This window comes from Ambystoma mexicanum, chromosome 3p, assembly GCF_040938575.1.
Source record: "Ambystoma mexicanum isolate Mex_15411 chromosome 3p, UKY_AmexF1_1, whole genome shotgun sequence".
Classification (NCBI taxonomy): domain Eukaryota; kingdom Metazoa; phylum Chordata; class Amphibia; order Caudata; family Ambystomatidae; genus Ambystoma; species Ambystoma mexicanum.
The window spans coordinates 707,099,308-707,122,730 of NC_090925.1; the positions used below are offsets into that span (position 1 = coordinate 707,099,308).

The 23,423-nt window shown below is 47.8% G+C and overlaps 1 protein-coding gene across 5 annotated transcripts in view; it reads right to left on the reverse strand.

The window, feature by feature from the left end:
- Window positions 1–5,787: 5,787 nt before the first annotated feature.
- RGS14 (regulator of G protein signaling 14) overlaps window positions 5,788–23,423 on the reverse strand; it is a 507,547-nt gene continuing 489,911 nt past the window's right edge. For all 5 annotated transcript variants that reach the window (XM_069651538.1, XM_069651536.1, XM_069651533.1 and 2 more), the window contains 3 exons: window positions 16,266–16,321; window positions 10,783–10,885; window positions 5,788–7,754 (listed from right to left, as the gene is read on the reverse strand). In XM_069651538.1, the coding sequence (XP_069507639.1) occupies window positions 7,045–7,754; window positions 10,783–10,885; window positions 16,266–16,321 (869 nt within the window). In that variant the 3' untranslated portion in view covers window positions 5,788–7,044. The remainder of the gene's footprint in view (window positions 7,755–10,782; window positions 10,886–16,265; window positions 16,322–23,423) is intronic.

The window sequence follows — 23,423 nt, forward strand, 5'->3', positions numbered from 1 at the left end:
CCTCCATAATTACTCATTGGGTCAGCACTCCTCAAGGCCCAGGGACACACTCAAGGGTGATGTGGGGGGTGGGAGTGGAGTATACAACTGCTCTGAACTTTTTTGTAGTCAAGAATATATTAGGTTTTTTTGTACACAAAGATGTGTTTGATAAAGAGATACAGACTGAAAAAACAAGAGCACTAGGGGGTTAAGACTGGGTAACGAGAGGTTTAAAGGTTAAGCTACTAAAACAGAGACATAGACATTGGTTGAGAGGTCATAGAAGTGTTTTGGCCCAGTTTGATGCTGAACAAACGTTGACTGCATTAGCTTCCAAACATAGTGCCAAAATGTGGACTATGTTAAAGATGGATAATTGTGATCAACAACGGGCACCACAGGTGAACCCCATTTCTGAAGAGGCTTGGGCGATTTACTTCTCTGGACCGTTTCCTTCACCATTTGGAATTCAGGAGAGACAAGGACCCACTGAGAGGTGAGAATAGAATTTGACTTTCGATCGAGATGACATGTTGGTGTTCATCATGAAGTCTAGTAACCCGCGGGCGCCAGGCCCAGATGGATTGTCAAATTGGATGTTCAAGTCCCATCTGGTCACCTGGGCTAATATTTTGGAGATCTTATTTAAGCAAGATCTCCAAACGAAATGCATTCCAAAGTCTTAGAAGAAATCAGTAGTCATTGTGAGATTTAAGAAAGGAGACCAGGAAAGTTACCGCCCAATAGCCCTCCTGGATGCCACTAGAAAGGTTTTTGCATGTTTAAATCTTGAGGGATTTAGTGGGGTGTGTTAAGGATGCTAGATGTTTAGTTTCTTATCAATCAGGGTTTGTTTCAGGACTGGGCACCTCGGTTAATCTTTTGGCTCTCAGTCTGAAAAAACAAAAGTCTTGCAGTCAAGGCCAACCAGTTTATTTGCCATTTATTGACTTTAAATTAGCCTTTGACTGTGTGGATATAGGAATTTTGCTGGATAGACTTCAGAACTGGGACTGCCCCTTATAACAGCAGGCTATAATACAAGAACTTTTTTCCCAAACTTCTATGCAGATTAGGTTAATTCAGTGTGGGTTGTTATCAATATCGATTCCCACTTACAGGGGGTTAAAGCAGGGGTGGATCTTAGCCCCGCTTTGTTTAAACTCTTTATAGTGGAATCTGGGGGGCAATTGGACTAAGGTAGCCTCATTTCCTCCACAGTTAGGCAAACTCCCAATTTCACAGCTTCTATATGCAGACTATCTGGTCCTTCTGAACCAGACACCGGTTGGCTTATAGACACAATTGGGGAAGATAGAACAATGCGCAATAGATAAGGCTCTCAGAATCAACGTGAACAAATCCAATGTGATGCTTCGGACATCAAAACTAGCTCCGAAAAAGCCAGCACTCAAACGGTATTTGTATAATGCCCATTTAATATTCGTGAAAGAACATAGATACTTGGGAGTTTACACTAATGATAATATTTTAGAGGCTCCGCACAGAGAAGAAATAAGGCAGAAGGTTAAAACAGCTGCCTGGCAGGGGACGATTATCCATAGAAGGTTTGGAAGATATTCATGTGACCCTGTGTTAATTTATTATAAACATAAAGTGGTCCCAACTTTGATCTACGGGGCAGAAACCAAACTGATTATCGGAGATCTGAATTGGAAAAGGAAAGAAGATCTTTTATTAAAGTTTTTTACCCTCCCCGCAGGTGTACCAGTCTAGATTATCGGGTATGAACTGGGGTTGCTGTCCCTAGCCATTATGGTAAAATTGAGTGCCCTGGCACTTATGAGGCAGTGCCTGTTGGGGCAATCAAATTCGATTCTCCCTTTCTGCTATTTGAAATTTGTTGGAGGCCCAAACTGATCGATCTATACATAAATGGGCGGCAGACTGTTTGGACTCTTTCGATATTCTGTTGCAGACTCCAGATAGAGCTAAACAGAAGTAATGGTGCCATCGTTGGATCATGACATTGGAGTGTAAGGGCTATAGGGTTTTACAAAAATGTCAATATGAAATAAGATCAATTAACTGTATGCCGAATTATTTAATACAATTCCGATGTCATGAATTCCGATCCTTTTTTTGACATTATGTCATATGCTGCTGCTTTTGTGCCAACCCGGATGAATTGGAAAATGTAGCCACTTGTTGGCAGCCTAGCCAAAAGCAATTCATCCTTGACCAAGTACTTTGAGAGTTACAGTCTTTTAACGGAAGAAATAAGTATGGGGAGTGATTTTTAGGGGAAATTGATGAGACTGTGACCTGCTCTCCCTGGTAACATGGTATAATATAGGATAAGGCTGCGGACTCTGCTGCCTCGCACGCAACTGTGTGCTGACAGCAGGCTCAGGCTGGCCTACAGGGCAATGCCCACAGTGGAGGCCCAACAGGATTTTGTGGCCCAGTTTATTGGCCAAAATGAGCCAGTGTGAGGAGTTACTTCACTTTTCAGGGGGTAGCTTTGACCAAAGTTACAGAACAAATATTCTTTCAAAGGCACAAATCACACCACATTTTTAAAAGCTCCCCTCCCAGGCACCGTCATGGAACCCTAAGGCAGCTTCCGCCACCCTCACACGTGCTGCCAGCATCACTGATCCACAGGGCAGCCTCCGCCTCCAACGCACACGTGCTGCCAGCATCACTGATCCACAGGGCAGCCTCCGCCTCCCACGCACGTGCTGCCAGCATCACTGATCGACAGGGCAGCCACCGCCTCCCACGCACACATGCTGCCAGCATCACTGATCCACAGGGCAGCCTCCGCCTCCCACGCACGTGCTGCCAGCATCACTGATCGACAGGGCAGCCTCCGCCTCCCACGCACACATGCTGCCAGCATCACCGATCCACAGGGCAGCCTCCGCCTCCCACGCACGTGCTGCCAGCATCACTGATCCACAGGGCAGCCTCCGCCTCCCACGCACACGTGCTGCCAGCATCACTGATCCACAGGGCAGCCTCCGCTTCCCACGCATGTGCTGCCAGCATCACTGATCCACAGGGCAGCCTCCGCCTCCCACGCACACGTGCTGCCAGCATCAGTGATCCACAGGGCAGCCTCCGCTTCCCACGCACGTGCTGCCAGCATCACTGATCCACAGCGCAGCCTCCGCCTCCCACGGACGTGCTGCCAGCATCACTGATCCACAGGACAGCCTCCGCCTCCCACGCACACGTGCTGCCAGCATCACTGATCCACAGGGCAGCCTCCGCCTCCCACGCACACACGTGCTGCCAGCATCACTGATCCACAGGGCAGCCTCCGCCTCCCACGCACATGTGCTGCCAGCATCACTGATCCACAGGGCAGCCTCCCCCTCCCAGACACATGCTGCCAGCATCACCGATCCACAGGGCAGCCTCCACCTCCCACGCACACACGTGCTGTTGCCAGCATCACTGATCCACAGGGCAGCCTCCGCCTCCCACCCACACACACACACGTGCTGCCAGCATCACCGATCCACAGGGCAGCCTCCGCCTCCCACGCACACGTGCTGCCAGCATCACTGATCCACAGGGCAGCCTGCGCCTCCCACACACGTGCGGTTGCCAGCATCACTGATCCACAGGGCAGCCTCCGCCTCCCACACACGTGCGGTTGCCAGCATCATGGCATGAGCATGCGTATAACCGTGCATGTGATAGTGTGAGCCTGCTGAGAGATCCACAAGGCAGAGGGAGCGAGACCACACGCTCCCGTTGGGGTGTAAACATTTACTGACACTTCGGTTATGTCACATGTGACCACTACGTGCGAACATGGAGGCAATGTGCAGTCATGGGGCCATTATATACTAGTGTAGTGGGGTGCTGACACTGATGGCCCATTTTGGGGTTCTTTCCGAGTTCCTGGCGGTCATTAGAACATTACGGGGCACACTGTCAGGAGTAACTAATTACACAATATTGGCTTTTGAAATCGAGACCCCCTTTCCATTGGCATGGAGGCGTATGCTTAAATGCCCTTATAAGTGTCCCATTTGCCACTCGTTTTTTTGAAAAGTTAATTTGGAAACTGGGACAAAGTTCCCAGTATAGTGGCTTTAAATCATACCCAGTCTTGCCCAAAATCACTGGCCCAGTAGAATTTAAAATCACAACTTGCCTCAACGTGCTCAAGAGTCCATCTAGGACAGTGTTCGGCAACCGGCGACTCTCCAGATGTTTTGGACTACAACTGCCACAATCCCTCACCATCGACTACACTGGGAAGGGAAGGCCCAATGGGAATTCAAATCCGGAAAGCCAAAGGTTTCAGACCCCTAGGAGAATCCCGAGCCTTCCATTTTAAATCGTCTTTAAATCATTTGCAGATGTGTTACCAATTTTGCCATATGCTCTTGACGCGTCATAACCTATATTGATGTATTTGGGTTTATATAGCATGAACCTGGCTAGGAAGCAACAGGTCACTGTAGAAGTAATTTGGGGTTAACAGAGGTTGGTGGGGACTGGGGTAACATAGTATCTTGGAGAAACATAGACCAAGGAATGGCTGCAATAAGAAAGTAGGACCGAGGAACAAGATCGATACAAGTCCCCACTGGGAGTAAGAAAGGAGGACACCGCATAGGAACGGTACTTGTGTACGCAAGCACGCCTGTTGGCAGATCCACCATAACAATGCTTTGGACATCTCCTGGTGGGCTAACACGAAGCGAGCAGCAATGTAAAAATGAGAAGGACTAAGCATGCCAAGGAAGGTTTCCATCCAAGGAGTAGGAATTGAGACATTGACAAGAGTACGTGGAATGTAGAGGGACTTTGGGGCGGCGATCGGACTATTGACTATGACCATGCACTACTCCATTGATCCGCGCGCACGGGAGAGGTATTGGTCAGGACAAACCAGGGAGTCAAGGAAACAAATGTATTCATAATGGAGTGTGGCTGGATTTCGACTTCATAGGCGCAGGAACCTGGTACGGTAAAGATTACAGAGGTTCCTTAGGCCGCGAAGCTTGTATGGCACATATTCATGTCTTTGCACTGAGTTCATTTGCATATACTTGATACTTTCATCACACTTCACACATGTCACTTCAAACCGAGCAGGAGATCAACACAAGGCAGCCAAATAACACCAAGACTCCCAAGAGACCTGTGGACTGACACATGTCACCCCAGCGGCTTCCAGCTTCTTGGTGTCTGCTCTCCATAGGGCACGGCCCCGGTAAGGGCCGCGTCACTGACCCGGCCTGTCCCAGCCAGCAGGGGAATCGCAATTGCTCAACAAACAGGCCCAAGCCTCACACCACAACATTACAGACTGCCCACTCACAACAGAACACAGGGCACATTGCAACTACTCAGTGTGTACATGCTGACACCGTCAACCACTCCCAAGGCCTGAGGGGTACATACTTCTATGCTAGGAGGGAGGCGCCCACATGATATGATCTGACATTTATAAAACGCCTATGCACAAGTGTTTCATGGCGTGACGAGGCAAGGGAGGGGCAACAGAGGGAAGACAGACAACGATCCTACTAGGCCAGGTGTCATTCAGATCACGCAAGGGAAGGGGGAAAAGGAAATGTGCGGGTGGGAGGGGGAAAGTGCAGTACATGGGATAATAAATAGTCACATAAAATAAATAAAGAACGGCCAGCTGGTGGCAAGTGCAGGGTAAGTGCAGACATAAGTGCTGGTATTGGGACTGTAGGGATACAGAAAACAGGTCTACCAGCAGCCCACGGAAAGCGTGCAAGAAATGCACAGACACGATGAACCGCTCCGGATTCACCCTGAACAAGTAGCAAAAAAACAGGAGGGTTCCGACATGAAATTCTTTATTGAATGTATAGCTGCATAGTCTGGATTCACTTAAGTCACACTACTCCCTTCGTGCTAGATCCTGTTTTTCAGGAGTGCGCCATTTTCAAGTTTTCCTTTTAGGTGCCATTGACTGCTGGCCAGACCATGTGCTCAACGCCCCTATCTTTCAGGAAGCCCGTGGGTCACCTCTTTGCTGAAGGCAGTGGGAGAGGGCACCTTTACTCACTTCCTCCAGCTCAAAGGCGTACCCAGACCCTGGGAGTTCTGGGACTCGCTGTATTCTTCCTACGGGGCCCACCTGAGCCCACCCCACTGCAGCCAATCCTACCTGTGGTGTCTGTGAACGAAAACCGGTGTGAGGAAGGGACCCTGCCCTCCTATGGCTTGGGGTCAGCTTGAGGTGGCTATTGCCCAGCTCAAATAGCCATTTACGGGTGCGGGGGAGATTTGAGAGGATTGAGAGGGCTAGTAGCGGGGGGACCCTGGCTCCCTTCTTCGGCATCAGCAATGGCAAGCATTCCATTCGATAGTCGCGACACCAACATATCTATTTAAATAAATATACTCACAGTCACATAGATATAGATGGGTCCAGCTGTGCACAACCCGGCGGGTCTACGCGCTTCTGTGGGTAGGGGACAAAAAGGTGAACCATTTTCTTAATGGCTATTGGCAATTGATGGACTGCACCCACCCATGTAGCAAGGCTAAGCCTCCCTTTCCCATCACTATCACTCTACCCAAGATCATGAAGGGCAGGCGTACATGACCACTGCCACTGGGAGTGCAGCCGTGTCCCAGCCACCGAGCCCACAGACTGGCCAGAAAGAGATCCTTACCACCCATAACGGATACCACGGAGTGAAACCGCCTCTGGCCACAAGGCTTCTTTTGAGCCCATTAAGTTGTGTGCTTGGAGCTCCAGGTCTTCAGAAGATTCGCTATGCTAACCTTTGTCCTGGCACCCCCCCGCAGAGAAGAACTCAAAGTAGTGGGGTGACTGCCGGGTCACAGGCTCATCTGTCAAAAGTGGCCCAGGAGACGTGCCTTGCTACACACCCCTTGAAGTGCCCTTACATGGCGGCTATAATTGGAAGGACCATCCGAATTCCTTCAGTGCATTCCTGTGGCCTGTATTACGCGTCTACAAGTCTCTCACACAGTTCTAGCTCCCGACTCCAAAGTCACTGTTCTTTGCTAAATTAAAAGTGGTTTTCCACCACGTAGAGAAAAATCAATGATTCCTGGGAGTCCTCAGGATGTGTGCTGATCGGGGCCGGGCACCAACGATTGAGAGTCTGTGTGTAAGGGGCATGCTGCCTGGCAAGGAGATGGTTCATCTTCCAGTTGCATCTGCGGAGGACTGTCTGTGTCTTGGGTGCCCGGATCTTGGCATTTTTCTGACAAATCTGGCAATGTAACTATGTGACAGAACAAAGCCTCGGGAAGTAATCCGTGATCCACAGAATTCTGACAGCTTACTGGATCTCCATCGAGCGACCCTAAACTCTCACGGTCACATTGCAGATCTGAATGTGTTGGCGCAGAGCTCTTGGGATCACAGACCAGGTCGATGGTCTCCATCCCTGGAACTTCTGGACCACAGTCCTCTCTGGTCTTTCGCAGCTCTGGAAGTTGTGGATCACACTTCAGATCAGCAATCCTTGGCCCGGTGCCTTCAAGGCCACAGTTTGGATCGGTTATGCCCGGGCTGAGACTCTCCAAATCACATTGTGGACGTACTACATCTGGCGCAGGAACCTCAGGATTCATTATTCTTGGCGGCTCTGGGGCCTCCGGCATGCAAGCGGGATCAGATGTGGTCAGTATGGGCCCCTCGGCATCCTCAGTGTCCTTGGATGGAAGCTGCAAAAAGTCTGGGAGAATCAGATCTTCCTTGGAGAGCAGACCTCGCTGGTCCTCCACCCGGCAGCCCTGTACGCGGTTCAGCAACTCCACCAGCCCTATGAGTGGCAAGAAGAAAGACAATGTTACTACCCTGTAGCCAACAACATTAGTTCACCCATGTCCCCGGTCCATGAAGTCCCCCCCGCCCCCATGAGGTAACTAACCTTCGATCACCACACCCTCCCTCTAGTGGTCACACACAATCACGCATGGGGAGGGCATTTCCCCTAGCCAACGCCCCTATGAGGGCCCACAGCCTTCTAACAGAGGTGCTAATAAGCGATATCCCCAGGGCAGCATGAGCGATCAAGTGCTATCAGCCATCTTGAAGGCCAGAGCACACTTCGGTTGGGGCTTGCGGGCCATTGCTGCTCAGTACGGTTCTCTGCCCCGGGCAGTACCTATTAATTAATGGATGGTGGATAGGACGGTAACCTTTTTAGGGGACAATGTCTATCCTTTGACTCATCCCATAGACTATTTCAGGCTTAATTACTGGTCTCAGGTTGGAGGATAAGGGGGAGATCTTAAAAGGGAAGCTCTGCCACACCATGTATCAAGGTGCCCTGTGTGCAGGCATGCAGAAGCAGCCGCCCATGCTGAATTGGGACAATATTGCTCAATTTATTTAATTGTTTTTTTATAGTGCGCCTAATACCGTACCCGAGTTCAGTTTCTAAGCGCGAATCCGGGATTCAAACCTCTGACAGATGGGACTGTGCTGAACTCTGGAGCCAACAAAATGGAGTATGGGTGAGACACTATACACCTCTGCCACACTACCTCTCACCAAATTGAATTGGGTACGGATAGGGTCTGCAACCTGTGGCTCTCCAGATGTTTTGGACTGCAAATCCCATCAGTCCTAGTCAGCATAATCAATGGCGACAGTACATAGGAGTTGTAGTACAAAACACCTGGAGAGCCACAGGTTGCAGAACACAGGGACAATAATGGTCCCCCGTCCCCACTCCTACCAAGTGTACAATGGGTGTGGGCGGGACCCTGCTGAGCCCAGACCTCACATAAATGAGCTCTGGATAGGAAGCTGCTGACGGTGGAGCCCCAGAGAATGGATTAGGAATGGAACTCTGTTCACAGCAGACATCCCTCAAGGAAGTGAGGTATGCATGGGGCACGAACTACCCGGGGACTTCAATGACTAGGAAGCGCGGACCGACATGGGCACCTCTGGCCTGTGGCAGAGGAACAGGGTACACGTGGGAATCTACTCCCAGCAGAGACCGGGCCTCACCGATCCCTCGACCCAATATGCATGCACCAAGATACAAGCTTTCCACAGCGCTCTTAATGGATGGCCGCCTCTAGGCACTGTTTCACAATAAATTGACGCACGGTTGACCGGGCTGCCTGAAGAAGAACGGGGGCCCCCTTTCAAAATGATGTGTGGGGACCCCTTGCCTGTATCTGGAAACACCTGCCTGCATTCGTGAATACAAATGCTACAGGTGACCAAAACTAACTCGGGAGGAACAACTGCTTCAATCGGTGCAGTTTTGCCTCGATCATAAACGAATAGGAAGAAAGGAGTCAGTACAAAGGAAATCGGTGTGTGGGAGACGTGTGGGGGTCGGGGGGGGGGTTGAGAGACAGTTGTGCGATGCATACATTATAACAAAGAACGTACTTCCTAAAGCAAATTCCAATTGGCGATTTCCCGTTTTTCAATTGATGTTGAACCTGAGCCACACCTTGACCTTGGTTAATCTCCAAGCACATTCCATGCCCCGCCCCAAAGAGCTGAAGCAGGGCGAAGCGTCTGTGAGAAAGGAACAACTTTTGGAGAGGTCTGGCGGCTGAAGATTATCACTGAACATTGTAATTAACCTCTGCACAGCACAGCACAGCACAGCACAGCACCAAAGCCAGACCCAAAATCCATGATCAGCATCTTCAAGGCTTAATCATTAAAAGCAGAATGTACACATAAGGGCCACTCTTCCTCCATGGCTTAGGTAAAGTGGTAGCCTTTAGAAAGGTATGGCGACTGGATGCATCTATCAGCCTTGTTTTAAGATTTGTGGTCAAGTCAAATCTCATTTTTTAAATAAGCAATAAGCACCTGTTTGGGTGGCTTAACGGGCTGGTAATGACGCAGCTGGGCCCAAGTTGTAGGCCCGGATGAAATGAGGGCCTTGGCCCCAACACCATTACCGGTTGGTGAACCCCCCTACCCCTCCGAACAGGTGCTTATTGCCATTACCACCCTTTTAAATCTGGAACAGGGTGGTAATAGCAATGTATTTTTTTTTTTTTAATGAACTGCATCGGTACATTAAAACAAAATACTTACCCAAGATGGCCGCTATTGGATCTGAAAGGCAGGGCTGCCTGTAGAGCCCCTCTTCCATTTCCATGGTGGCCAGCAGGGACACAGAGTGGAAGCAGTGGCAACAAACGAATCAGGTAAGTGGAGCTGAGGGGTGGGAAGGGACCAGACACCAGAGGGGAAAGGAAGGCAGCATGGTGGAGGAGATGGCGGGCAGTGGAAGCAGCCATCTGGCTGCTCGTAAACACAGGCTGAGATCCTGGGATTCAGCCGGCGATACAAGCAACCTGAATGGTGGATTCTCCTGTCCCAAGTGCTAATAATATAATATCAGGTTTCATTTGGCGGTTCATGCCAGATTATTCCCACTTTTAAGCACACTATTAACTGCTCTTATTGCCCAACTTAAAAGGTACTCAATTTGTAGACCTCAGATATTTGAAGAATGAAGGACTAAGTGGGCACGGATTCACAAGGACTGGAAATTAAGAAATGCAGGAACGTTCCTTGTCAGAGCTGAGCACTTCACCGGTGAGCTATCCACCAGACTAGAATCGGTAAGTGCTGCTCGCGGAGGTATATTTGGGACATGGACTACCCTGACTTACACATTTGGCTCTGCAAGGGTTGATTTGTCATTGGACTCTGCAGGCTGCCCTCCTGCTCCCCCCTACTCAAAGTTTGGCGGTCAGGCTGGGACACCACAACCAGATTACTGCCAATAGCGGAGATGGGGATTGCACACTGTTGATCCCCCCCACTCCTGCATTGAAGGGCCTCCCTTAATACTGTACCTTCGATATCGTATGTGCGCCGGTGCAAGGGATTCTTTACTGCAGGAATGCATCGATTCCACCGAGACTGCACATCATCAGAAAGTCCAGGAGAAGAGCCCCCCTGTGATGAGAGACACAGCAGAATGAGGACATCTGTGGGTGCATGTAGAGAAGTGGAGAGCTGATCGAGCATTCCAACATGTGAACATCAACAAGCACAGAGGTGATAAGGGGTGGGGGAGGCATGGACCACTATGGAGAGGGGGAGGGTGCAATGGCATCCATCATGAGTCGGGTGCACCGGCATCTACCACGTTCTGTGGAAACGGACCTTCGCCATGGGTAGGGTGAACTGACCTCACCACAGAGAAGTTACACGTTCCCCACCATGGGTAAGACTGAAAGATATCACCACGTGCAAAGTACAAAGGGTCCCCACAATGGGAGAGGTGCACAGCTCACACTGCGGAAGGAGGCTTGGCCACCACACCGCGGGAGGATACCACAAGCCCAAACACAATCTGCTCCCTGGGAGGAAACCTTGGGATACTCATCTACCCTTATGTTAGAACTCATTTCTTCCTTATATTACTGCTCTTTTGACAACTGCAGTTCATGTGAACGCTAAATGCGACTGCCCCCATGTGCACGTGTGTGAGATCTCCTGGGTGTGCAACTGAAGTCTCTGGTGGCAGCAAATGAATAATGATGTAAACAATAAGGAACATTAAATAATATTTCCACATGCAATTGGTGCCTTCACAAAAGTTATCGCAGGACTGCCTATCTCATCGTGGTCAGATCAACAACGTGGGCGCGTGACAGACACCATTGGAGGATCTGAAGTGTTGAGACATGCCTCATTGGATGGTAAGTGCGTTCAAAGTGTGACCTGGAGAGAGCAGTCCTTCCTTTGTCTCTGAAGCCCTTTGCTCCACTTTGAATCCGCTCTCCCAGTTCCTCATATGGCAGATGCTCGCCCTCTGGTGGTGACCTCGGGACGTATCTGAAGACACTGGGTCTGACCAATCAGGGGGAACTAGGGTGACCAGATTTTCCGAACGAAAAACCAAGACAATTCCGCATAATTAAACACACAAAAAGGATATTAAAAAATGTACCCCTAAAATATGACCAATCAGAATGACTAAGCCCGCAGAATGATGGGTTTCCGAAGGCTAGTGTAAATGGGTCATTGGCCCGGTGATACGGCAAGTAACGTATGTCCCTAAGCCTTCTTCCTCTCCAAAAGCGTTATGTTAAACTTTCTGGGTTACAGGAGGCTTTCTCCTCTCCTGGAATCTGACCACTTAACAAAAATGCTTTGATATGGGCTTCAGTTTTAAGTCTTTTCCAAAAATTGGGACATTTGACTGTTTTAAAGCAGCTGATTTAGACAGGGGGGCATGGTGTGAAAAATCTGCACTATCCCCTAAAAACTGGAACTTCTGTTCAACCAAGGCCAGGGGTCTGCAAACTGCGGCTCTCCAAAGGTTTTACACTACAACTTCCCAGTTTCCTTGACTATGGTGCCAGAGGGTTGACGGGGAATTGTGGTCCAAAACATGTGGAGAGCCAAATGTTGCAGACCCCCTCCCCTACGGGGAACCCTTTCCAAACTCGCTTTGAACGCACTGCCTGGGCAAGAGAAATACTGCCTCTTAGTTCCTGGATGGAAACGCCATAGTGGCCTGCACATTCGCACCTGGGTAAGGGTGCTCAGCCAATCCGGTGGCTGGAACAGTGGGCGAGAATACAAGTCCCCCTCCCACCCACTGTCCCAGCCAACCGAGGACCTTCCCCGGGTGGCACTTTCGTTTCCTTTTTTTCACTGCAGAGGGGCAACAGGGAGCCTTCCCGCCCCTACACTTAGCTCTGGGACTGGAGAATTGTGCTCTGGTCCCAGGGCTCCTCCCCATCTGGCCCTTTTCCTCGTCTATGCAGCCATTTTTTTTTTTTCATTTTTGATTGACAGATCGGCTGCGCTAGCAGCACGGATCTACTGATGAAAAATGTTGAAAGCCATTTGCAGCCCGGACGAACCAAGGGGGCGCGAAGGGCTTTCATGCCCGACCAGTCAGATGGACATGGACTTTAACGGGCCACAGTCTGAGCTGAACGTCATATTCTACCGAGGTAGAGAGCCGAGACTGTAATGTGCCTCTAGCTTACAGGCACACACATAAATCTCTATCACCTGTTGAGTACAAGTTCCATACCAGCCACAACTGACTGAAAGAGCAATGCGGCCATGCTGCAGAGCACTCGGCAGGGATACTGTACTGAGCAAGTCACTGCGTTTGCTGAGGGAATTCTTTCTGATGTCATCTCAGGACGGCTCCCCTAACTGTGGCCTGCCAGCTGCCAACCACACTCCAGCTTCTATGCAGACATTTCTACATTCAGAAAAACCCACGGTGTCAGGGTGAAATGGGCCCAGAAGAAGAAGAAGTCGGAGTTCTCCCACTCCCAAGAAACCTTCCTTAGACCCTGCCATGCCTACCAACTACTGCTACATCACCACAGTCCACTTCCTTCTCAAAATCTTGGACTGCACGGCATACTTACAATCCAACTTTACCTGGAAAAGTACTATTTACTAAGCCTGCGCCAATCTGAATTTCGACCTGGACATGGCACTGAGTTTGCCACCCTTGAGCTTAAGAAACAATTGAATGAGATTAAAGATGCGGGCAACTGAGCTCGGCACCTTTTGTTGGATCTATCAGCAGCCTTCGATTTGGTGGACAACCAAATCCTATGCCATCGCCTTGAGATCGCAGCTCATTTCTCCTCAAATGCTATTTTATGGATTTCCTCCTTCCTCTAGGAGAGATCTATGAGAGTCTTCTCACCACCTGCTACTGCCCCTCCTGCACCCATCTCTTGAGGAGTCCCCAAGGCTTCTCCATCTCCCCAACCCTCTATACATCTTTACAAAACCTCTTTTTGACCTGGTCGATGACACAAGAATATCTTACACCAACTACACAGACGACACAGATTCTCCTCCAATTCACTGGAAACTATGAGACTGATACCATGAACCTGCATACAGTCTACCATACCATCCAGGCTTGGATGGCCTCCCTCCTCCTCTGCCTCAATGATTGATGAGAAGACAGAAATTCTCTTGGTGGGTTCCCAACTAACAACATTCAGTAAGTTGAACCCATCCTACAAATCTTTCAATATCGAGGGTAACACTATCATGACCTCAAACAACGTCAAACCATCTGGGTTTACGTGGACTCCACCCTATCGCTCTCAAGACAGGTGAATGCGATTGCTTCTTTGGCGGCTCACACATTTAAATGTATCAATGCCTGCCGACCCTTATGGACAGTTGTATCTCCATTGCCAGGCACCAATTGGCTCTAGGTTGGATTACTGGAACATCCTCTTTGCTGGTTCCTCTTCACATAACATCAAGAAAATGCAGCTCATCCAAAACAATGCCCTCGGGGTGGCCCACAACATCCTGAAACGTGATCACATCTCTGAAGCAAGAAAAAAAACACTGGCTACCCATCAGAGAGCGTATGCTGTTCAAAACCCTTGCCATCACGTCTGCCCCAAAATGCTGGACTCTACAATTCGCTAAAGTTCAAACGTCAAGACCCATCTGGGCCTCCGACCTCCACCTACTCACCATTCAGGCAAAAGAGATCAGGCAGCTCTAGCTTCCCAGAGTTTGCAGCCCTTTAAAGCTGGAGCGACTTACCGCTCTCACCTTCCTCCTGGGCCTTCCAAAGACAACTCATGGTGCTACTTTTCTCTGAGAACAATCCTTCAGCTTAACCTCGCTTCCCTCTAGTCACTGACATGTACCTCTGCTGTGTCCTGTATGTAACCAGCGCCTTGCTGCCCTTGGGCTTAGCGAGCTTAACCAAATGCAAAAGTAAATAAATAAATGGAATGAGATGTGCAGAGTCTGGCTAATGGGTGCACTGTGGAATCATAAATAAATACACCCAGTGTGGCATCAGCGGGCAGATACCAGTCAGTTGCACACATCTCGCCGGAACCACGAAAACTGGATGTCATTTGTGAATATCTAAAACAATTTCCGGATAGGAAAATCAGAGATCAATTCTTGCGAATTCGTCTCAATCTCCAGCCTACAAACGAGATCGAAGCGGTTCGTGGTCTGTCTGAAAGCAACAAGGGCTGGTCTTGTGAAAAGGATTCTGTTGTGGAAACATTACAGCGTCTAATCACTTCTTGTCCAGCTCTTGAGGAGAGACGTACTAAATACTTTGGACACTTACTATCTGGATACAAGAAGTATGTATCCAGATAGTAATACAGATAGGCTACAAGAGAGGATGTATGGTGGACAGTCTTGATGGAAGGGACCAAGACTCGCTATGAGATCGCATTGGTCAAATTTGTGGAGCATTTGTTCATTTTCTGAGGAAATATGAAAGAAAAGTGTTTTTAATGGACCGAGTAGTAACGGAACTTCCTGTCTTTTTGGCTAGGACACCATGTAGGAATGTGTTTTGTTTTGTTATTTGAAAGAAAAAAAAAAACAATTATATGCAAATCATTAAAAAAATAAATACACCAAATGTAGATCGTCACTAGGTGGGAGGTGCTCCCCGGAGTCCAGCTGACTGGTTAGTGCACAGAAATAATCTGGAAACAAGGCCAGGAACCATGCAGGCTTGTGCAAGTTTTTACTAAAAGAAAGGGTTCTCAAAACTGGATATTAGCAAACACTGAAGGCGTGCCCGCCAGATCAGCACAGAGCAAAGAGTTCCAATATGGCTGCAAAAAGAGACCAAGGGAGCGCCGGCAGGCTCATTCGCACAGACAGAGAGAGCGCTTATACGGCCTTCAACACACACTGAGGGAGCTCCCCCATGGGGATCAGAACAGACCAAGTGGAGGGGGGGGGCTCCTTCATCGACATCAACACAGGCAGAGGGAGCTCCTACAGAGCAACAACACAGACTGAGGGAGCTCCTACAGAGCAACAACACAGAATGAGGGAGCTCCTACAGAGCAACAACACAGACTGAGGGAGCTCTGCCATGGGCATCAGAACAGACCGAGGGAGCTCCTACAGAGCAACAACACAGACTGAGGGAGCTCTGCCATGGGCATCAGAACAGACCGAGGGAGTTCCTCACTGGGCATCAGACTGAGGGAGCTCTGCCATGGGCATCAGAACAGACCGAGGGAGTTCCTCACTGGGCATCAGACTGAGGGAGCTCTGCCATGGGCATCAGAACAGACCGAGGGAGTTCCTCACTGGGCATCAGACTGAGGGAGCTCTGCCATGGGCATCAAAACAGACCGAGGGAGTTCCTCACTGGGCATCAGACTGAGGGAGCTCTGCCATGGGCATCAGAACAGACCGAGGGAGTTTCCTCACTGGGCATCAGTACATACTGTGCTGATGCCCACTAAGGAGCTCCCTCAGACTGAGGAAGCAGCTATCCTGGCCATCAGGACAGACCCATGTTGACTGGCGATGGCTGTCCTGATCTCACCTGGTGGGTCTGCTCCTTCGCTTTCTCTGCCTCCACCGAAGTGCTCACTTCTAGCGCTGAAAAGAAAGAAACAATATTGAAAAGACTGCATCCCTCGGACCTTGGACACTCGTGCTTGAAAATTTGCAAAAAAAGTCAAGAGGGACGGGAGCGCCCTACAGTGGGTATACACTAAACAGCCATCAAAGGACTGGCCTCGGGATGCACAAGGTGTCTGGTGGGGCTCGCAGGGCACCAGGAGTGCAACGAAACCTACATTTAGGGCGGGGAGGCTAACTGGTTATGGGTGGGGCCACTTTAGAAATGGGGCGGGACAAACTTAGAGGCTCCACCCCCTATGTTCTACCCAAGGTTGTCTGGCGGGGAGCCCATACATCCTATTCCCTTTCCCCACCTGTACCTCTCCTATAAACCACCCCCCCACCTCCCACCCTCTAGAATCAGCTCCTCGGTCCAGCATCACACACACAGACATAATTACACAATCTCTCACTCATTCAAACATCCCATTGACCATACACTCGCTCATTTACATGCACAACCAGCCCCCATACATCATACACTCATTCACACACACCCATACATACAATACACACTCCTTGCACACATGCATACATACTTACATAATGAGCTAACATGCAACACCCTTTCACACTGCTAGTTTCAGAAAAGGCTTCCCTCACCTCTCTGCCTAACAAAAAGCAAGGGTGCACATCCGCACCTCCCCTCGGATGTGAAAGAACACAACGTTGTTACATGTTCGCTTGCATCCGTGGGGAGGGGGCTGATGTGTGCATTTCATGTTTGTAAGGCAGTGCAGTGATGGAAATCTTTCCTGAAACAAGCAGCTTTAAAGTTTTGCTGCGTTTGTGCAAATAAATATTTCTGCACGAACACAAGACTTTAAAGCCACGGTTTTATGAAAGGCTTCTCTCTCCTCTCTGATTAACAAAAAGCACTGCCCCCCCCCCCCCAACTCAGTTTCTTGGCCGGGTGAGGCGGGCAGCTCCCCGGGGTGTAATACCCCCAGGGGGCAGTCCCTAGAGCCTCTGGAGGGGATCAAATTCCCCAGTTTGTGAGGCAGCGCATTTCCGTGGAGAAGTTCTGCGGGTAAGGTGCTGGCGCTGCCCTGACATTACATGAGGCAGAGGCTCACTCTGACCACTTTCGCGCAGGTGGTGGCAGTTACAGTGGCATAATCACAACAATGAAAACACTTGAGGTCCCCCTGCAGTTAAGACAACCCCCCCCCCCAGAAACTATGCCGGCAGGAAACTGCTAATAGTGTGCCATTAATCAATGAATGGTTTCTTGCTGGCATCGTGAGGGGAGGGGAGGTGCAGTGGGCTGTGGGGAGTGGGCGTGCCTTGCAGGGACGTACTGTGGGCCCCGACACGGTATAAACGGAGACCTGTTTCGGCCCATGGTGCGTCCCTGCAAGCCCAGAAATTGGCAAAAATAATTGTTTAAAGCGGTGCTATTTCTTTCATGCTGCTTCTTTGCCAAACTATATATCAATTATCCTTTAAACCACTTCCATGGCACTGATTATGTGTTACTTCATTATGCTGAAAATAGTTTTGACCAGTGTTGCTGAGTAAATATTCTTTAAACCACGACCCAGTTTATTTATTTATGCAATGTTTGTCGGGGTACATGGACACGGATAATTTATTTATTTATGCGATGTTTGTCAGATACCTGCATCCGACAAACATTGCATAAATAAATATACAGGTACCCGACAAACATTACATGAATAAATAAATAATCCGGGTCCATGTATCCTTCTAACAAGTCAGACTTTACTGTATCAAAGCATACACTTGATTCCCATTCACAGAATTTTAAAGTGATGGTTTATTGGGTTCAGGTGTCTCCTTGGCACTGATTATGTGTTACTTCATTATGCTGAAAATAGTTTTGACCAGTGTTGCTGAGTAAATATTCTTTAAACCACGACTCAGTTTATTTATTTATGCAATGTTTGTCGGGGTACATGGACACGGATAATTTATTTATTTATGCAATGTTTGTCGGATACCTGCATCCAACAAACATTGCATAAATAAATATACAGGTACCCGACAAACATTACATGAATAAATAAATAATCCGGGTCCATGTATCCTTCTAACAAGTCAGACTTTACTGTATCAAAGCATACACTTGATTCCCATTCACAGAATTTTAAAGTGATGGTTTATTGGGTTCAGGTGTCTCCTTGGCACTGATTATGTGTTACTTCATTATGCTGAAAATAGTTTTGACCAGTGTTGCTGAGTAAATATTCTTTAAACCACGACTCAGTTTATTTATTTATGCAATGTTTGTCGGGGTACATGGACACGGATAATTTATTTATGCAATGTTTGTCGGATACCTGCATCCAACAAACATTGCATAAATAAATATACAGGTACCCGACAAACATTACATGAATAAATAAATAATCCGGGTCCATGTATCCTTCTAACAAGTCAGACTTTACTGTATCAAAGCATACACTTGATTCCCATTCACAGAATTTTAAAGTGATGGTTTATTGGGTTCAGGTGTCTCCTTGGCACTGATTATGTGTTACTTCATTATGCTGAAAATAGTTTTGACCAGTGTTGCTGAGTAAATATTCTTTAAACCACGACCCAGTTTATTTATTTATGCAATGTTTGTCGGGGTACATGGACACGGATAATTTATTTATTTATGCGATGTTTGTCAGATACCTGCATCCGACAAACATTGCATAAATAAATATACAGGTACCCGACAAACATTACATGAATAAATAAATAATCCGGGTCCATGTATCCTTCTAACAAGTCAGACTTTACTGTATCAAAGCATACACTTGATTCCCATTCACAGAATTTTAAAGTGATGGTTTATTGGGTTCAGGTGTCTCCTTGGCACTGATTATGTGTTACTTCATTATGCTGAAAATAGTTTTGACCAGTGTTGCTGAGTAAATATTCTTTAAACCACGACTCAGTTTATTTATTTATGCAATGTTTGTCGGGGTACATGGACACGGATAATTTATTTATTTATGCAATGTTTGTCGGATACCTGCATCCAACAAACATTGCATAAATAAATATACAGGTACCCGACAAACATTACATGAATAAATAAATAATCCGGGTCCATGTATCCTTCTAACAAGTCAGACTTTACTGTATCAAAGCATACACTTGATTCCCATTCACAGAATTTTAAAGTGATGGTTTATTGGGTTCAGGTGTCTCCTTGGCACTGATTATGTGTTACTTCATTATGCTGAAAATAGTTTTGACCAGTGTTGCTGAGTAAATATTCTTTAAACCACGACCCAGTTTATTTATTTATGCAATGTTTGTCGGGTACATGGACACGGATAATTTATTTATTTATGCAATGTTTGTCGGATACCTGCATCCGACAAACATTGCATAAATAAATATACAGGTACCCGACAAACATTACATGAATAAATAAATAATCCGGGTCCATGTATCCTTCTAACAAGTCAGACTTTACTGTATCAAAGCATACACTTGATTCCCATTCACAGAATTTTAAAGTGATGGTTTATTGGGTTCAGGTGTCTCCTTGTCATTACCCTTTTGGCTTAGGTTGCATCCAAACCCCCTTCAGCATCCTGTGTTCTTTGTTGGTTGTATATATTGCTTCCTGTGCCATATTCATGGTCTCTTGGTGTACCCAGTCCTCATTATCTGCAGCCTGAGTGGGACTGGGGCATATAATTGTCTTGGACACCAATGAAAAAGTGGCCCACCATTGCAAATGGCAATTCATTCTTTGTGTGACGGACTGTTTGACTTTGGGTAGGAGTTGGTGAACGGTGTAGTTTGGGAGTGGCGCGCGGGGTGCAGTGGGAGTGGCACACGGGGTGCGGTGTGAGAGGGCGCATTCGTAGTGCTTCTCCCTGGGCACCAAATGGACTAGAAACTGCCCTGGGGCTGAAGTCTGGCCAGCTCAATTGCATTGTTCACCTGCACTGCACTGTTAAGTGTTAAACAGGTTCCATTGGCCACGTGTTCCAAGCTGAGCTCACAATGCTTTTATCAGCTATTTAGGATGCACCCAGGGACTCCTCTCACCGAGCACACCCAGGCGTTTGCCTTGAGCAGCAAGGTGTGGCAAAATTGCATATCAAACAAATGAAAGCACCAGCAAAATCTATCTTTGAAGTGTTGCCATCTACCATCCAGCAAGACAACTCCGATCAACCTACAACATTCGTCTAGAACCAAAACCATACAATAAAAGACAATTCTGAGGAGCATCTTTCTCACACCTGGCTCCTAAAATATGGTATTCCCTACCAATAAACATTCGCAATACAAGGGATCATCTGGCATTCAGAAAACAAATACAAAATTGGCTCTTCACCCCAGAATCAGAAGGGAACGAGTAGGAATTGTAAATTATGACAGAAACAGGAAGCCCAGGGAGGGACCTACAATACATTGCCTAACCATCCCCAACTGGTGGGCGTAGGGAGGACATTTTGGACTTCTGATGCACACACACCACCAAGCTTACAGAGGACTTTCACAGTAGGCCGGGACCCCCACTAGAAGTCAAGGGAGCGACCCAGAACCTTCCTAACCTAAGCATCTCTAACCCTAGGGCTGGGGGAACACACCTCCACAACCCATGTCTATATACCGCTAGACTTCTACAGAAGATAATTAACACACCGCGACGTACGTACCGACTAGGATTCCAAATAATATCATTGCACACAGGATGGTCATAGATGCTGACAGCAGAAACCAAAGTAAAGAGGTAAGAAACACCCCCCCCCCCCGTGCTAACCCAATACAAAAATGTCCACAAACACTTTTCCTGCAGAAACTCAGACAACCACATCTCTGTACAGAAAACTGCACATACTTCACTGCACAACAACATAGAAACAACACATAACCATGCACAACAGCACATGGAATCGCTCAGACTCGAAAATCGCATCTAAGCTCAGTGGACGGTGCATACCGAAATGAAGCTGCCAAAAGAATATGATAACTCACTTTCCCATTCCCACTGCACCGTACTAACCACTCCCACAGCCTCCCTTTTTCATGCCGTCAGAGCAGCAGGGGACCACTCTGGTGGTGATAGTGCACAGAGCACATAACCTTTAACATTAACATTTTATTAACTTTGTAACCTATGCATCAGAGGGCTGGAAGAAGAGAGAGAACACGCAATATGGCTACAATGAAAGAGGGGAGGTGTAACAACAGAAAGAATGAAAGGAAAAAAAACTGAAAAAGAAACGGGCAATTGGATGGGTGCAAATTGAGAAATATATACGATGTCTGGAAGATGGGTTTTGATAAAGGAAGAATGTATGAAGGGACAATGGAAGAATAGATTTTTGGATAAAAGGAGGATGGGTAAGTAGAAGGAACAGAAGAAAGTTTGGCTGGATGGATCAGATGGACGGACAGATGCATGAGAAAGGAGATGAAATTGATGATGGATGGGGAAGGAGGTTTGGAATATTGAGAAGAGAACTGAAAAAGGGAGATAGGGAGAAAGAAAAAGACTAAGCATGGCGCAAGTTCTGGTCTGGTACCACTGTGCAGCCCCTATTCACCTTCCTCACCCGTGTCTGTTATAAGGTGACTGGAGGCTTGTGGTGCCACCCGTAGAATGCTTTGCCAGGGGCTGCACAAAGTCTAAGACCACACCACTAAACGCATCCTGGGAGAAAAGAGGAGAGGAGGCAGGTGGTTGGAGGTTATTTCACAGAGAAAGCATATTCACATTACGAATCATCTGGAGTAGTCAGAGGGACCGAGGATGAAAGGCAAGATATTCATTGATCACTTGAGCTGAGCATTCACAGGCCTCGAAAGCCCTTTCTCCAGACATCTGTGGTCCGTGTCAGGCGAGACTAAGGCGCATCATCTCTTCCCTGAAGGTGTGAGGGAACAGGGTCTTGTTCAATTCTGAGTCCCCCTTAAGGGACGCTTAATATTGGAAGAGATCAAAGTGCTGCTTTCTCTGGGGACCCGAATGTAAGTGCCAGTCTTCATGCATTCTCACATCACATCCCACCCACATGGGCCACACATTGTAAACCCCCCTCTCTCCTTACATTAAAGGTCACCCTCCACGGCACATGCAGCAAAGCAATGCTTTCTAGCTCGGTTCTTTGTATACAAAACCCCAGACCCGAATACCAGTTGTGCTCCGAGACCCCCAACCGGCACAGAGTCGAGGTTTGCTCAGAAGCACTTTAAGACAAGATAGCGGCACCCGTGAGATGGATGGGGGTGCAGATTAAATACTCCAACACCAATCAATAAGGACAACTCAACGGATTAGCAAAGGGAGTCAGTTTAAGTACAAAAAACGGGGAGCTATGAACATCAGCAATGGTGTGATCTTCCTTCTTGCTTCAATTCCAATGAACTTCATAAAAATGATAGCATTTATACTGAAAACTCGTCATTGACGTGATACTCAAAAGTTGCAATGCATTTCTATTGGTTAGGAGAAGGTAACTTTAATATAGGTACTATATCTATATATGGTAACGGAGTGAGGGGATTGGGTAAACACTGTCAGGTGGGCATCTAAGCTCTTCCTCCAAAATGACTACTGCAGACATCACTAAAGGTACGACGTCCTATTGGTTGTACTGACTATAGGACCCTAGATTATTTGGTCCATTGTGATTGGGTTGGCACCAACCCCATGCATACTTTTCCACTTTGCTTAGCAGCACACAGAATGGTCGGCCAGGTGCGAGGTGCCCCTTAGTTACCCGGCCTTCCTCCAGTCGTCGTTATAATCAATCATTACTTTAGTAGCCATGTGTCAATTATTTCACTGTGGTTGGCCCCGAGACGCATCTTCTGTCTGGAAAAGTTCGGATATCTTCGCCTGGCCTTGTGCCATGCATAGGTGTGAGCTCATGTTTTCGTCCTGCTTGGCTGGTCACGTGGTTCAGACACCGTGAATTTGCCTCTTTTCCATCAATTTGTTTATTTGATTCTCGTTTCACCCACCACCTGCCTTCGTTTTCTCATCTTGCCCTTTCAGAGGCAGGATATTCTGTTCTTAGTTTCAATTAAATGTAGCTACTGTTCGGCTCTTCTATTGGTACGACCTTGGCTTTCCTGGCATGAGTTGCCT